The sequence below is a fragment of the Apodemus sylvaticus genome, chromosome 5, assembly GCF_947179515.1.
Source record: "Apodemus sylvaticus chromosome 5, mApoSyl1.1, whole genome shotgun sequence".
NCBI classification, from domain to species: Eukaryota; Metazoa; Chordata; class Mammalia; order Rodentia; family Muridae; genus Apodemus; species Apodemus sylvaticus.
In genome coordinates, this window is record NC_067476.1 from 134620280 (window position 1) to 134636185 (window position 15906).

General features: G+C 38.8%; 1 protein-coding gene across 1 annotated transcript; it reads right to left on the reverse strand.

The window, feature by feature from the left end:
* Positions 1 to 2045: 2045 nt before the first annotated feature.
* LOC127684943 (zinc finger protein 431-like) lies at positions 2046 to 13588 on the reverse strand. Its single transcript, XM_052181702.1, has 5 exons — positions 13547 to 13588; positions 5286 to 5412; positions 5020 to 5080; positions 3599 to 3948; positions 2046 to 3514 (listed from the first exon to the last, which is right to left on the reverse strand). Exons 1-5 carry the CDS (start codon positions 13586 to 13588, stop codon positions 2046 to 2048), a joined length of 2049 nt encoding a protein of 682 aa, XP_052037662.1.
* Between the last annotated feature and the right edge of the window lie 2318 nt (positions 13589 to 15906).

Below are 15906 nucleotides of genomic sequence, written 5' to 3' on the forward strand. Positions count from 1 at the left end.
GTGCAGAGACTTTAAGAATTGTTACTAATGAAATTATTTTTTCGTGTTGAACTTAAATGGTGTCTTTGTTTGTTTGTTTATTCACCTTACATCCTGACCAAAACCCCACTTTCTCCTTGCAGTACATCTTATATCTCCTTCCCACTTTCCACTCTGATGTGCCCGCATAGGTACGAATCCACTTTTGTACATCAATTTGCAGCAGGACTAGATGTAACCTTGGCAGGAAACACCAGGCAGCACAACTATCAGAAAGTAACCTAAGGCCAAGCAAGTGTGTGAGACACGGCTTCTGCTGCAGTTGTTAGGAGACCCTCATGAAAAACAAGCCACACATGCATGACATATGTGCAAGGGTAAGGGTCTGGGCAATGTGTGCTCTTTACATGGTGGTTTATTCTCTGTCCCCCTCTAAGGGCCAAGGAGAGTTGACTCTGGGTCATCTTCTGGTGAAATTGACCATTCTGGCTCTTTAATCCTTCTCCCAAGTTCCCACAAGACACCCCAGCTCTGTCTAGCTTTTCACTGTGTCTCTATGTATCTGCTTTCCAGCAGATGCTTGGTGAATGCCAGTAGGATTTGCTAAAGGAAACAAAACAAAGATCATAAGTTTGAGGTCATCCTGGACATATATATTTAAATTAGTCTCTGGTAGCTTGAACAGACCGTAGCAAAAGAAAGACATATTTTAAAGCCAGTGATAATACAAAACTTTTAAAGTGTTTTGGTGATCCCAAGTATAAAACAAACATCTTCTTTGCAGCCAATCATAGAAAATGCAAGGAGGGCTTGGAGCAGAGACTGAAGTAAAGGTCAGTCAATAATGAGCCCAACTTGACTTGCATTACCGAGGCAAGGGCAAATCCCTGACACTGGAGCAATGAGGGGCATGCCAAAAGCATCTTGGGCAGTAAGAATAATTGGCTTCATTGAAAATGAACGGGCAACTAAGCTGAAGACAGATTTAGAGGTGTTCAGTCAGAAGAACCAGAGGGAAAATGTCACGACCACCCTCGCCAGCAAGAAAGGACGCAACAAGCGTCTTCAAGCAGTTTATTCAGGAGACCTTTACAGAATTGTAGCTAATGCCCGAAGACACTGGGGAGAGCTGGGGTGGCCCCTATATACTAACCCCAAACCAATCAATCCTTTGCCACATGCGTAGTTTGGATAGGTCATTGTTATGCGGAAGGCCCGAAACTCAGCAAGCTACTCCAAATAAGGAGCTATGTTTCTCAGGGTGCTCTCCCCATAGGGAAGGCAGAAGGAGGAAGTCAGTACCATCTTTAGGGTGCAGCATGTCACGGCTCCCACAAGAAAAAAATTCTAGCCATGGGAGTCATCGCCATAACCAGGCACTGAGCAAAATGACAAGTTAAAATGGGCTATTGTTTGTTTGTCATTCATCCCGTGGATCCATAGTCATCAGAGAAATGCAAATAAAAAGGATGCTGATAGCCTGTCTGTGGTGGTGCACGCCTTTAATCCCAGCACTCTGGGATGCAGAGGCAGGCGGATTTCAGAGTTTGAGGCCAGCCTGGTCTACAGAGTGAGTTCCAGGACAGCCAGGGCTACACAGAAAAACCCTGTCTTGAAAATAAATAAATAAATAAATAAATAAATAAATAAAAGGATGCTGATATTACACCTTACACCCATGAGAACAGCTAAGATAAAAAAGTCAAAGGACAGCACATGCTGGCAAGGATGTGGAGCAAGGGGAACACTTCTCCATTGCTGGTGGGAGTGAGAATTTGTAGAACCTCTCTGGAAATAAATTTGCCAGTTTCTTAGTAAACTGGGAATAATTCTACTCAGGACACAACCATACAACTCGTGGTAATATACCCAACATATGTTCTACCATACCACAGGACACCTACACCATTATGATCAAAGGAGCTTTATTTGTAATACCAGAAACTGGAAATCATCCAGATGTCACTCAGCAGACAAATGAGTAAAGAAAATGTTTCATTTATACAATGGAATACAATGCAGTTATTAAAAACAAGTACAAAAAGGATTAACCACATTGATTGCATTCATGGGCTCATGGAAAAGATTTCTCTCCTGTATGAACTATGTCTTCTGTTATGATATGTGAATCCAGAAGGACTTGAAAAAGTTTTGCCACATTCATGACATTCATAGGGTTTCTCTCCAGTATGTTTTCTTTTATGTATTTGGAGCTCACAGTTTTGTGCAAAGGCTTTACCACACTGGTTACATTCAAAAGGTTTCTCTCCAGTATGTATTCTTTTATGTGTTATAAGAGTACTATTTTGTGCAAAGGCTTTACCACATTGGTTACATTCAAAAGGTTTCTCTCCAGTATGTATTCTTTTATGTCTTAGGAGATGATAGTTTCTTGAAAAGGCTTTATCACATTGGTTACACTGAAAAGGTTTCTCTCCAGTATGTATTTTTTTATGATTTAGAAGACTACTACTTTGTGTAAAGGCTTTACTACATTGGTTACATTCAAAAGGTTTCTCTCCAGTATGTGTTCTTTTATGTGTTAGCAGATAACAGTTTCTTGCAAAGGCTTTACCACATTGGTTACAGTTGAAAGGTTTCTCTCCAGTGTGTGTGCTTTTATGTGTTAGGAGATTATAGTCTCTTGCAAAGGCTTTACCACATTGGTTACACTGAAAAGGTTTCTCTCCAGTATGTATTTTTTTATGTTTTATAAGATTACTACTTTGTGTAAAGGCTTTACCACATTGGTTACATTCAAAAGGTTTCTCTCCAGTATGTATTCGTTTATGTGTTAGAAGATTACCAATATTTGTAAAGGCTTTACCACATTGGTTACATTCAAAAGGTTTCTCTCCAGTATGTATTCTTTTATGTGTTAGAAGATTACCAATATTTGTAAAGGCTTTATCACATTGGTTACATTCAAAAGGTTTCTCTCCAGTATGTATTCTTTTATGTGTTAGAAGATTACCAATATTTATAAAGGCTTTATCACATTGGTTACATTCAAAAGGTTTCTCTCCAGTATGTATTTTTTTATGTGTTAGAAGAGTACTATTTTGTGCAAAGACTTTACCACATTGGTTACATTCAAAAGGTTTCTCTCCAGTATGTATTACTGTATGTGTTAGGAGATGATCGTTTCTTGCAAAGGCTTTACCACATTGGTTACACTGAAAAGGTTTCTGTCCAGTATGTATTCTTCTATGTGTTAGAAGACTACTATTTTGTGAAAAGGCTTTACCACATTGGTTACATTCAAAAGGTTTCTCTCCAGTATGTATTACTGTATGTGTTAGGAGATGATAGTTTCTTGCAAAGGCTTTACCACATTGGTTACACTGAAAAGGTTTCTGTCCAGTATGTATTCTTTTATGTGTTAGAAGACTACTATTTTGTGCAAAGGCTTTACCACATTGGTTACATTCAAAAGGTTTCTCTCCAGTATGTGTTCTTCTATGTATTTGAAGATGACTTTTAACTCTAAAGGCTTTACCACACTGATGACACACATGGGGTTTCTCTCCTGTGTGTAAACTTTTGTGATATAAGAAACCATATGGATATGAGAAGTGTTTGCCACTTTGGCTACATTCATAACGCTTCTCTCCAGTATGTGTTCTTTTATGTCTTTGGAGATTACTGTTTTTTGAAAAGGCTTTACCACAGTGGTTACATTCAAAACCTTTCCGTCCAGTATGTACTCTTTGATGGGTTTGAAGATAGCTGTAAGATACAAAATCTTTACCACATTGGTTACACTCATAGGTTTTCTCTCCATCAACTCTTGTTTTATGTACTTGGAGACTTCTGTGATATGCAAAGGCTTCAAAATGTTGGACACCTTCATAGGGTTTCTCTCCAGTATGAATTCTTTCTTGTCTTAGGTTATGACTCTGAAATGAAAAGGCTTGCCCACACTGAAAAATCTCAGAGGGTTGCTCTTCAGTATGACTTCTTTCATGCCTGCAAAGTAATTGGCACATGTGAAAGATTTCTCACATTCTAAGCATATATAAATCTTTTCATCTGTGTGAATAAGGTTTACAATTTGGACTAATTGTCAAGGACAACCTGATCTCAATGTATTACCACTTTGTTTACATCCATAGAGTTCCCCTTCATTGTGGGTTCTTTTGCATCTTTGAAGACACATGGGATGGGAAGGACATTGATGACATGGCTCACATTTATAGCACCTTTTCCTATAGAAGTTTGTTCACATATTTGAAGAGAACAGGAAGAACTCATAAGTTTACTACCCTGACGTCATTCATAAACTTTGCTATTGTGTGAGTAATCCTACATTTTCAAAGTGAACCAAGGGAAACAGAAGAATTTGCATTCCTAGTACTCATAGTGATTTTGTACAGTGTGATTATTTTAAATACACCTAGTAAGTAGGAAAACTAAATATTTGTAAATTTCTAGCACGTTTTGAAGTCTACTCAATGTGGGGAGCATTGCATATCTTCTAATAGTGCAGGAGAGGGAGGGTTTGTTGCCTCTTTAAATATACATATGCTCACGTGGCTTGTATCCATAATAACTAACGACATTCGTATTAAAAAAATGAGTAAAATAGGAATTAAAGTTTCTCCACAACAGCTTTATTGACTGTCATAAACTGTCCATCTCACAAAATCTGGCAACATTATTAAAAATTATATGATTGTCACCAGCTTTAGTATGAATATATGTTTATTAGAGGTTTTGGGATATAAACTTTCTACCTATTCGACGTATCTTTTGCAATATCTATGTGGTAGGAGATTAATTCTACAGCATAACTCTATTGGGCTGAGATTCAAATGATGAGATGTGTTAAGGCATTATTTTCTTGTCTTTGTACTTAAAGGAGTGCCTTGCCAACATAAATTAGATTCCTGACGTTGTTGTACATGATTTTGTAAGAATTTAATAATCATCTATAACTTAAAGTCATTTTTTTAACCATCTTGCTCTCCTTTGAATTTTTGAGGATGTAATAAAAGTTCTTAGGAAACATATTATTATCAGGTTGCACATGAATGTTACCTTTCATATCTTCTAGATCTTTGAAAGAGTTCTTCAGTATTCTGATCTTCCCAAACGTAGCCTAAAATGTAGTTCCAGAGAGTGCATATTACATTACTGGAAGTTACACAAAATTTAAGGTACTAAATTCAGTGAACTTTAGAACCATGATTGTATATTGCCCTCATTCTTCATCATTTTCAACTGAAATTACAGAAAGAAATAATAATAACAAAGTAAGAGGTGTCCCTAAATTTTAAAAGGTGAAAGGAAATTTACTGCTTTACCTATAGCTGTAAGATTCCCATAGGTCTCTAGCATCACATCTTTGTACAGACTCTTCTGGGAAGGATCCAGCAAAGCCCACTCTTCCTGTGTGAAGTTCACGTGCACATCTTCATAGGTGAGTATACACTAAAATATTCCATACAGGTGGACATTAGAGAATATATTGCTGAGAATATTGTAAATGTATACTTTATTTAGAATACAGTCATATAATTCTGGTATTTCCTCTACTTGATCCATGACACAAATACTCTAATATAATCAAGGCATTTTAGAAGGAAACTGAATAATGAATGAGGTTCACCTGTCATTTCTGCACCCTGTGAGTAGGACAAAGCCTTCCACATGGAATGTCAATTAACACACATACAGACACACAAGCATACAGTTCAACAGTGCTGAGCACGCATCAGATAAACTGTATGAATAAATATTAACCAAAAAAAAACCCTTATGAGCACGCTGGGTGTATTCACTCCTGCCAGTATTAATCCCAGTAGACAGGAGGCAGACACGGGTACATGTCATTGAGGTGGATGTCAGCCTGGTACAAAATAGTTATTCCAGGACAGCAACAGGTACATAATGAGACACTAACTCCCTTGCAAAAATCAATCAATTGATCAATCAATCAAACAAAAACATAAAAAGAACTCAAAGATCTTCACTTAAGTTCTTACAAATAATTATACATTCACTCCAAGTCTGCATTCTTCTTCCAAAAATCTTAAGTGACCCAGGTTCAACAGTAAAATTAATAAGATCTTGATACAAGGTGATGTATGTTCAAACATTTACAAATGGACCGATGAAAAAATTAGCTATATACCATTAATCATGAATCAGCAACATAGGGCAGGAGACGTGGCTCACCCGAGGTATTCTGTGTCTACCAAATAAGTGGATTAAATTGCCATTATTTATATGGAGGAGCACAACTGTCCACTGCACCAAGTTCAGGAGGTCTGAGACTATCTTCTTCCTACTGTAAGCATCAGGCACACAAGATGAACATATTCATGCATATAGAAAAAATATTCATATTCATTCAAAAAATTCAAAACAAGCCTCACAGGCAGTAATCTTGCCACACATCTGCAATCCAATGGAACATACAAGTAATGACACCAACACATGACATCTCGAGAAACATAATATACTCTCTACCATGTTTCAAAATTCAGTGAAGTTCGTACACCAGCATATACTTATATGTACCAAAACTACATTCTAAATTTATTTGCTAATAATTGAAAAACAAAACAGATCTTCTCTCCTGCCACTGAGCAGAAAGCTCCCACAACAGCAAGTCCTGGGTACCCCAACATACCAGAAAAGCAAGATTTGGGTTTAAAATCACAGTTCATGATGCTCAAAGAGGGCTTCAAGAAGGACATAAATAACACTCTTAAAGAAATTCATAGGAAAACAGGAAAAATACCCTTAAAGAATTACAGGAAAGGACAACAAAACCGGTGGAGGAATTGAACAAAAACATCCAGGGTCTAAAAGTACAGGTAGAAATAATGAAGAAATAATGAACGGAAACAACTCTAGACATAGAAAGTCTAGGAATGAAGTCAGGAGTTATGGATGCAAGCATCAAAAACAGAACAAAAAGAGAAAGATGAGAGAATCTCAGATGCAGAACATCCCATAGAAAGCATTGAAACAACAGTCAAAGAAAATGCAAACTACAAAAAGCTCCTGACCCAAAACATCCAAGAAATCCAGAGAACACCAAACATAAGGATTATAGGTATGGAGGAGAGTGAAGACTTTCAAGGGCCAGTACATATCTTCAACAAAATTATAGAAGAAAACTTCCAAGCTGGGTGGTCGTGACACACGCCTGTAATCCCAGGACCCTGGGAGTCAGAGGCAGGTGGATTTGAGTTCAAGGCCAGCCTTGTCTACAGAGTGAGTTCCAGGACAGCCAGCGCTATACAGAGAAACCCTGTCTCGAAAAACCCAAATCCAAAAAACCAAAAAACAAACAAACAAAAAAAACCCACAAAAAATACAACCAAAACAAAACAAAACAAAAACAAAAGAACAATAAAACAAAACTTCCCTAACCTAAAGGAAGAGATTCCTTTTTGTTGTTGTTTTTGTTTTTTGTTGTTGTTGTTGTTGTTGTTGTTGCTGCTGTTTTTCGAGACGGGGTTTCTCTATATAGTTCGGGCTGTCCTGGAACTCACTCTGTAGACCAGGCTGGCCTCAAACTCAGAAATCTGCCTGCCTCTGCCTCCCAAGTGCTGGGATTAAAGGCATGCACCACCACAGCCTGGCAAGAAAAAGATTCCTATGAATACACAAGAAGCCTACAGAATTCCAAATACACTGGACCGGAAATGAAATTCCTCCTGTCATATAATAATCAAAACACCAAATGCACTAAACAAAGAAAGAATATTAAAAGCAGTAAGGGAAAGAAGCCAACTAACATATAAAGTCACACTTACAAGAATTATACCAGACTTCTCACCAGAGACTATAAAAGCCAGAAGTTCCTGGGCATCCTATTTCATTTTGCTGAGTGTCATACAGACACTAAGAGAACACAAATGCAAACCCAGGCTACTATATGCAGCTAATCTCTCAATTACCATAGATGTAGAATCCAAGGTATTCCATGACAAAAACAAATTTACACAATATCTCTCCACAAATCCAGCCCTTCAAAGAATAATAAAAGGAAAACACCAATAAAAGGAGGGAAACTACACACCAGAAAAAGCAAGAACTTAATTTTTTTTTAATTTTTTTTATTCGATATAATTTATTTACATTTCAAATGATTTCCCCTTTTCTAGCCCCCCCATTCCCTGAAAGTCCCGTAAGCCCCCTTCTCTTCCCCTGTCCTCCCACCCACCCCGAACTTAATCTTTTAACAAACCAAAAATAAAGGACAATCACACAAACATAAGCCCACCTCTAATAAGAAAGTAACAGGAACTGGGGGTGGTGGCACACACATGTAATTCCAGCACTTGGGAGGCAGAGACAAGCGGATTTCTGAGTTCGAAGCCAGCCTGGTCTACACAGAGAAACCCTGTCTGTCTCAAAAAACTGAAGGTAAAACAAGAAAAAGAAAAATAACACGAAGCAACAATCACTTCTCCTTAATATCTCTTAATATCAATGGAATCAATTCTCCAATAAAAAGACATAGACTAACAGACTGGATACATAAGCAGGACACAACATTTTGCTGCATACAGGAAACACAACTCACTCAGAAAGAGAAACTACCTCAGAGTAAAAGGGTAGAAAACAATTTGCCTAAGAAATGGTCCCAAGAAAAAAGTTGCTGTAGCTATCCTAATAGAGAATAAAATCAACTTTCAACCTAAAGTAATCAAAAAAAGACAGAAGGACACTTCATAATGAAAGGAAAAATCTACCAAGATGAACTCTCAATTCTGAACATATATTCTCCAAAAACAAGGGAACACACATTCATATAAGAAACTTTAATAAAGCTCAAAGCTCACATTGAGCCCCACACAATAATAGTGGGAGACTTCAACACCCCACTCTCATCAATGGACAGATCAGGGAAACACAAACTAAATAGAGAAATGGTGAAACAAACAGAAGTTATGAACCAAATGGATTTAACAGATATCTATAGAACATTTTATCCTAAAACAAAGGAATATACCTACTTCTCGGCACCTTACAGTACTTTTTCCAAAACTGACCATATACTTGGTCACAGAACAGACCTCTGAAAATATAAGAAGACTGAAATAATTCCATGCACCCTATCAGATCACCATCGACTAAGGCTGGTCTTCATTAACAACAAAAACAACAGAAAGTCCACATACATATGGAAACTGATCAACACTCTACTCAACTATAACTCAGTCAAGGAAGGAAGGAAGGAAGGAAGGAAGGAAGGAAGGAAGGAAGGAAGGAAGGAAGGAAGGAAGGAAGGAAGGAAGGAAGGAAGGAAGGAAGGACTGTTTAGGCTGGCCTGTGGTGGCATATGCTTTTAATCCCAGCACTTGGGAGGCAGAGGCAGGCGGGTTTCTGAGTTCGAGCCCAGCCTGGTCTACAGAGTGAGTTATAGGATAGCCAAGGTTATACAGAGAAGCACTGTCTTGACAAAACCAAAACAACAACAACAAAGAGAGAATCTTTAGAATTTAATGAAAAGGAAGGCACAACATACCCAAATTTAGGGGACACAATGAAAGCAGTGCTAAGAGGAAAACTCATAGCTCTGCGTCCCTCAACAAAGAAACTGGAAAGAAAGTATAATAACAGCTTAATAGCACAGCTGAAGCCTCTACAATGAAGAGAAGCAAAAACACACAAGAGGAGTAGATGGCAGGAAATTATCAAACTCAGGGATGAAATCAACCAAGCACAAACAAAAAGAACTGTATAAAGAATCAATCAAACCAGGAGCTGGTTCTTTAAAAAAAAAAAAAAAAAAAAACCAACAAGATAGATAAACCCTTAGCCAAACTAACCAGAGGATACTGGGACAGTATCTAAATCAACAAAATAAGAAATGAAAAGGGAGACATAAAAACAGATACTGAAGAAATCCAAAAAATCATCAGATCCTACTACAAAAGTCTATACTCAACAAAAGTGGAATGTCTAGATGAAATGGACAATTTTCTAGACAGATACCAGGTACCAAAGTTAAATCAGGATCAGATAAATGATCTAAGCAATCCCATAACCCCTAAAGAAATAGTGCACGCCTGTAATCCCAGCACTCTGGGAGGCAGAGGCAGGAAGGGAGATCTGAGTTCGAGGCCAGCCTGCTCTACAGAGTGAGCTCCTGGACAGGCAGGGCTATATATACAGAGAAATCCTGTCTAAAAAAAACCAAATCAAGTAAAAAAAAATTGAAGAAGCTATTAATCATCTCCCAACCTAAAGAGGCTCAGGACCAGATGGGTTAAATGTAGTTTTACCAGACCTTAAAAGAAGACTGAACTACTGGTGGTGGTGTGCCACGCCTGTAATCCCAGCATTCCAGGAGGCAGAGTCGGTATTTCCGAGTTCGAGGCCAGTCTGGTCTACAGAGTGAGCTGCAGGACAGCCGGTGCTATAGAGAGAAACACTGTCTCGGAAAAAAAAAAAAAAACCAAATCCAAAAAATGAAAAAACCAAATAATAATAATAATAATAATACTTTAAACCAATACTCTTCAAACTACTCCATAAAATACAAACACAAGGAACACTACCCAAATCGTTTACTGAAGCCACAATTACTCTGATACCTAAACCACTCCAAAACCCAACAAGAAACAGAACTTTACACCAATTTCCCTTATGAATATTGATGCAAAAATACTCAATAAAATTCTTGCCAACCAAAGCCAAGAACACATCAAAATGCTCATCCACCATGATCAAGTAGGCTTCATCCCAGGAATGCAGGGATGGTTCAATATATGGAAATCTATCAATGTAATCCACTACATAAACAAACTTAAAGAAAAATACCACATATCACTTCATTTGACAACATCCAACACCTCTTCATGATAAAAGTCTTGGAAAGACCAGGAATTCAAGGCCCATGTTTTAACATAATAAAAGCAAAATACAGCAAACCAGCAGCCAACATCAAAATAAAAGGAGAGAAACTTGAAGCAATCCCACTGAAATCAGGGACTAGGCAAAGCTGTCCACCCTCTCCCTTCCTTTTTCAACATTGTACTAGGAAGTCCTAGACAGAGCAATTAAATGACAAAAGGAGGACATTGGGATTCAAATTGGAAAGGAAGAGGTCACAGTATCACTATTTGCAGATGACTTGATAGTACACTTAAGTGACCCCACAAATTCCACCAGAGAACTTCTAAACCTGATAAACAAGTTCAGAAATGTGGCTGGATATAAAATTAACTCAAGCAAATCAGTAGCCTTCCTATACTCAAAGAATAAAGAGGCTGAAAAAGAAATTAGGGAAATGACACCCTTCACAATAGTCACAAATGATATAAAATACCTTGGTGTGACTCTAACCAAGCAAGTGAAAGATCTGTATGACAAGAACTTCAAATCTCTGAAATAAGAAATTGATGAAGATTTCAGAAGATGGAAACATCTCCCATGCTCATGGATTAGCAGGGATAATAAAGTAAAAATGGGCATCTTGCCTAAAGCAGTCTACAGATTCAATGCAATCCCCATCAAAATTCCAACTCAATGCTTCTAAGAGTTTGAAAGAGCAATCCCAAATTTATGTCGAATAACCCAAACTCCAGGACTGCGAAAAGTATTCTCAACAATAAAAGAACTTCTGGCAGAATCACTATCCCTGACCTCAAGATCAACTACCGAGCAATAGTGATAAAAGCTGTATGGTATTGGTACAGAGACAGCAGGAAAATCAATGGAATGGAATTGAAGACCCAGAAATGAACCCATACACCTATGGTCACTTGATCTTTGACAAAGGAGCTAAAAGCATCCAGCAGAAAAAACACTGCACTTTCAACAAATGTTGCTGGGTCAACTGGCAGTCAAAGTGTATAATGATGCAAATTGATCCATTCTTATTTCCCTGTACAAAGCTCAAGTCCAAGTGGATCAAGGACCTCAAAATAAAACCAGGCACACTCAAACTAATAGAAGAGAAAGAGGGAAAGTGAACTTATTGGCACAGGAGAAATTTCCTAAACAGAACTCCAATGGCTCATGCTCTAAGACCAAGAATTGATAAATGAGACCTCATGAAACTGGAAAGCTTCTCTAAGGCCAAGGACTAATCAATAAGACAAATCGGCAACTTACAGATTGGAAAATAAATGTTCACTAACCCCACATCCGATAGAGGACTAATATACAAAATATATAAGAACTCAAGAAGCTAATCAGAAAACCAAACAAACCAATCAAAAAATGGTATATAGAACTAAACAGAGAATTCACAAACAGAGGAAACTTCAATGACTGAGATGTACATAAATAAATGTTCAAAGTCCTTAGTGACCATGGAATGCAAATCAAAACAACCCTGAGATTATACCTTACAACAATCAGAATGGCTAAGATCTAAACCTCAGGTAGCAACATTGTTGGGAAGGATGTGGAGAAAGAGGAACACTCCTCCATTGCTGGTGGGATTGCAAACTGGTTCAAACACCCTGGAAATCAGTCTGGAAGTTCCTCAGAAAATTGGAAATAGATCTATCTGAAGATCCAGCAATACCATTCGTGGGAATATAGCCAAAAGATGCCCCACCATGTCAGAAGGGACCACGTTCCATGACTATGTTCATAGCGGTCTTTTTGTGACAGTCAGAAACTGGAAACAACCTACAAGTCCCATGACAGAAAAATGGATAGAGAAATTGTGGTTCATTTACACAGTGGAATGATACTCAGCTATTAAGGACTACAAAGAGATCTTACACCAACACATTAAATGCTAAGGGTAGAACTTCTAGAAGATAATATAGAAACCAGGGCTCTTGAGTTTGGCATTTTGCAAAGGATTTTTCTACACACAAGCTCCAAAAGTTTATTACGGAGGCAGACACAGACTCCATAATAATGTTATTCAAACACCATCTATGGATTAAAGGAGAGACTAGAACCACATAGGACCTCACAAGCAGCCATAGCTCTGGGTGCTGCTTACAATCCAGTGGCTGGGAAGACCCACCACACGTGCACCCTTTGCTAAGCTGCTTTTTCTTCCCCTTTATGAGAGATGACACTGAACTTACTGTGTCTGCAGTTCTGAGCTTCTTGTTCCTCCCCTTTATGAGAGATGACCCTGCACTTAGCATGTCTGAAGTTTTGAGCTTGTCTGAGCTCCCTCAGAGCACCCAGAAGACACACACAGAACAAAACAGGCAGGACAAAGCATGCCTACTCAGTTACAGAGAGGAAATCTCAGTCTTGGGAACAGGAAGAGCCTCCTCCTCTAATGACTGGCAGGGCCGTGTGGAGGTTCTGATTGGCTAATGAGTCTCGAGTGACAGGAGCACTACCCTTAGGGTTAGACTGCACTGAAGAGAAACTACTCAGAGGTTCCAGCCTGAAACCAATCCTTTTCGAGATCTGCAGATTTACATCTCAAAGGCATTAGTGCCTTCCCTCCAATACTCTACCTGTGTGCCCTCCCACCGAGCCCTAGAAGAACCCATAACTCCAGGTCCCTGCTGTTAAGTCACCTGCTTCTCCCCTTGTAGGCATAGATCCAGTGCTGAGCTCTTTGCTAATTGGAACCTCACCTGAGCTCCAGTCACAGCACTCAGCAGGCACTTACCCTTCCTCGCCTGGCATCAGGCTGGATAGCTTCCATATCCATCACTCAACATTTAGTGCAGTTGTCAATGTGTCCCACAACTGGATCGGTCCCCAGAATATACCAACTAAAGAGAGATTGTCAGTAACAAGATATTGTTTAGTGCCTTCAGGCTGGGTTCACTTAAACAGCAAGTACTTTTCACCTGATAGTTCTGAGACAACCCTCAGAGCAAAGAAGGCAACACATGGTAAACACTGTGGAGCACTATTGTTAACCAGCACCTCTTCCTCAGTGGGTCTGAAAACAAACAACAACAACAAATTCACAGCTGCATTAGTAAAGGTTCTCCTGGTGAACAAAATGATAGAATGAGTCTCTCTCTATAATGTAGCAAATGTATTTATTAGAATGGCTTTTAGGCTATGATTCTACTAATCCAAAACTGGCTTTCCACCAATGGAAAGTTGAAGAATCCAATAGTTGTTCAGGCTGTGTTTAGAAGTCTCAGCTGGTCTTCAGCATATACCTGAATTTCAAAGAGTAGGCTCTAATTCAGCAAAATAAATAAATTAATTAATTAAATAAATAAAATGAACTTGCTCTCTGGAGGTAGGACAAGCAGAAAAAGTGAAAGATCTGCCATCTTCAATATCCTTTGTGTAGGTAGATTGCTATCAGAAGCTGTGGCCTAAGTTAAACGTGAATCTTTTCACCTCGTGAGATCCAGATTAAGATTTTTCTCAGGTCCAAAAATAAAATTAAGAAAAATCCCACAGAATACCCAAGTCTTTGGATTTTAGTTAATTTAAGATATGGCGCATTAAATTGCCAATATTTACATGGAGAAGCACAACTGTCCACTGGACCAAGTTCAGGTGGTCTGAGATGATTTTCTGCCTTCTGTGAGCATCAGGTACACGAGATGAACATATTCATGTACATAGGGAAATATTCATATTCATTCAAAAAATTCAAACAAGCCCCACAGGCAGTAATCTCGTCCACATCTGCAATCTAATGGAACATACAGGTAATGAAAACATCTCGAGAAACAATATACTCTCTACCACGTTTCAAAATTCAGTTAATTTCTTACACCAGCATATGCTTCTATGTACCAAAACTACATTCTAAGTTCATCCGCTAATAAATGAAAAACAAAACAGATCTCTCCTGCGACTAAGCAGACAGGTACATCCAGTAGCGCAGGGAACACCAGAGTGCCAGAACAATTGAGACAGGGTCTGCCAGGGCCACACCTACACACAGGAGCTGGGCAGGGCCAGAACTCTGTGCTGGGGGAGAGCATATCACCCAAGGGTGCTGAGCCAGCCTTGCAGGCCTACAGGAGGGACAAGCAGCAGCCAGAGCCAACAGGACCAATTAACACCAGAGATAACCAGATGGCAAAAGGCAAACATAGGAATGTTACCAACAGAAATCAAGGAAACATTGCATCATCTGAACCCTATTCTCCCACAACAGAAAGTCTTGGATTCCCCAACATACCAGAAAAGCAAGATTGGGATTCAAAATCACAGCTCATGATGCAGAAAGAGGGCTTCAAGGAGGACATAAATAACACCCTTAAAGAAATTCACATGCAAACAGGAAAAGGGCCTGAAAGAATTACTGGAAAGAAGAACAAAACCAGTGCAGGAACTAAACAAAAACATCCAGGATCTAAAAGTAGAGGTAAAAATAATTAAGAAATAACGAATTAAAACAACTCTGGACATAGCTGTAGAGGAGAGTGAAGATTTTCAAGGGCCAGTAAATATCTTCAACAAAATTATAGAAGAAAATTTCCACGCTGGGTGGTGTGGCACACGCCTATAATCCCAGCAATCTGGGAGGCAGAGGTAGGTGGTAGTTATGTTCAAGGCCAGCCTGGTGTACAGAGTGAGTTTCAGGATAGCCAGGAGCTATTCAGATATACCTTGTCTTGAAAGAAACCAAATCCAGAAAACCAAAAAAAAAAAAAAAAAAAAAAAAAAAAACCAAACCAAAAACAGAACTTCCCTAACCTAAAGAAAGGGATTCCATTTTGTTGTTGTTGTTGTTGCTATTGTTTTTTGAGACAGGGTTTCTCTGTATATCCCTGGCTGTCCTGGAACGCACTCTGTAGACCAGGCTGGCCTCGAACTCAGAAATCCACCTGCCTCTTCCTCACAAGTGCTGGGATTAAAGGCATCTGCCACCACAGCCTGGCAAGAAAGAGGTTCCTAAGAACACACAAGAAGCCTACAGAACTCCAAACAGACTGGACCAGAAAAGAAATTCCTCCTGCCATATAATAATCAAAACACCAAATGCACTAAACAAAGAAAGAATATTAAAAGCAGTAAGGGAAAAATGCCAACTAGCATATAAAGGCA

Bases quoted from the DNA above. Each gene is read 5' to 3' on its own strand.
- LOC127684943 (XM_052181702.1), bottom strand. From the start codon at position 13,588: ATGGATATGGAAGCTATCCAGCCTGATGCCAGGCGAGGAAGG. The intron at 5,413-13,546 runs GTAAGTGCCTGC...GGAATATTTTAG, and splicing joins CTGATGCCAGGCGAGGAAGG to TGTATACTCACCTATGAAGA. The intron at 5,081-5,285 runs GTAAAGCAGTAA...ACTACATTTTAG, and splicing joins TGGGAATCTTACAGCTATAG to GCTACGTTTGGGAAGATCAG.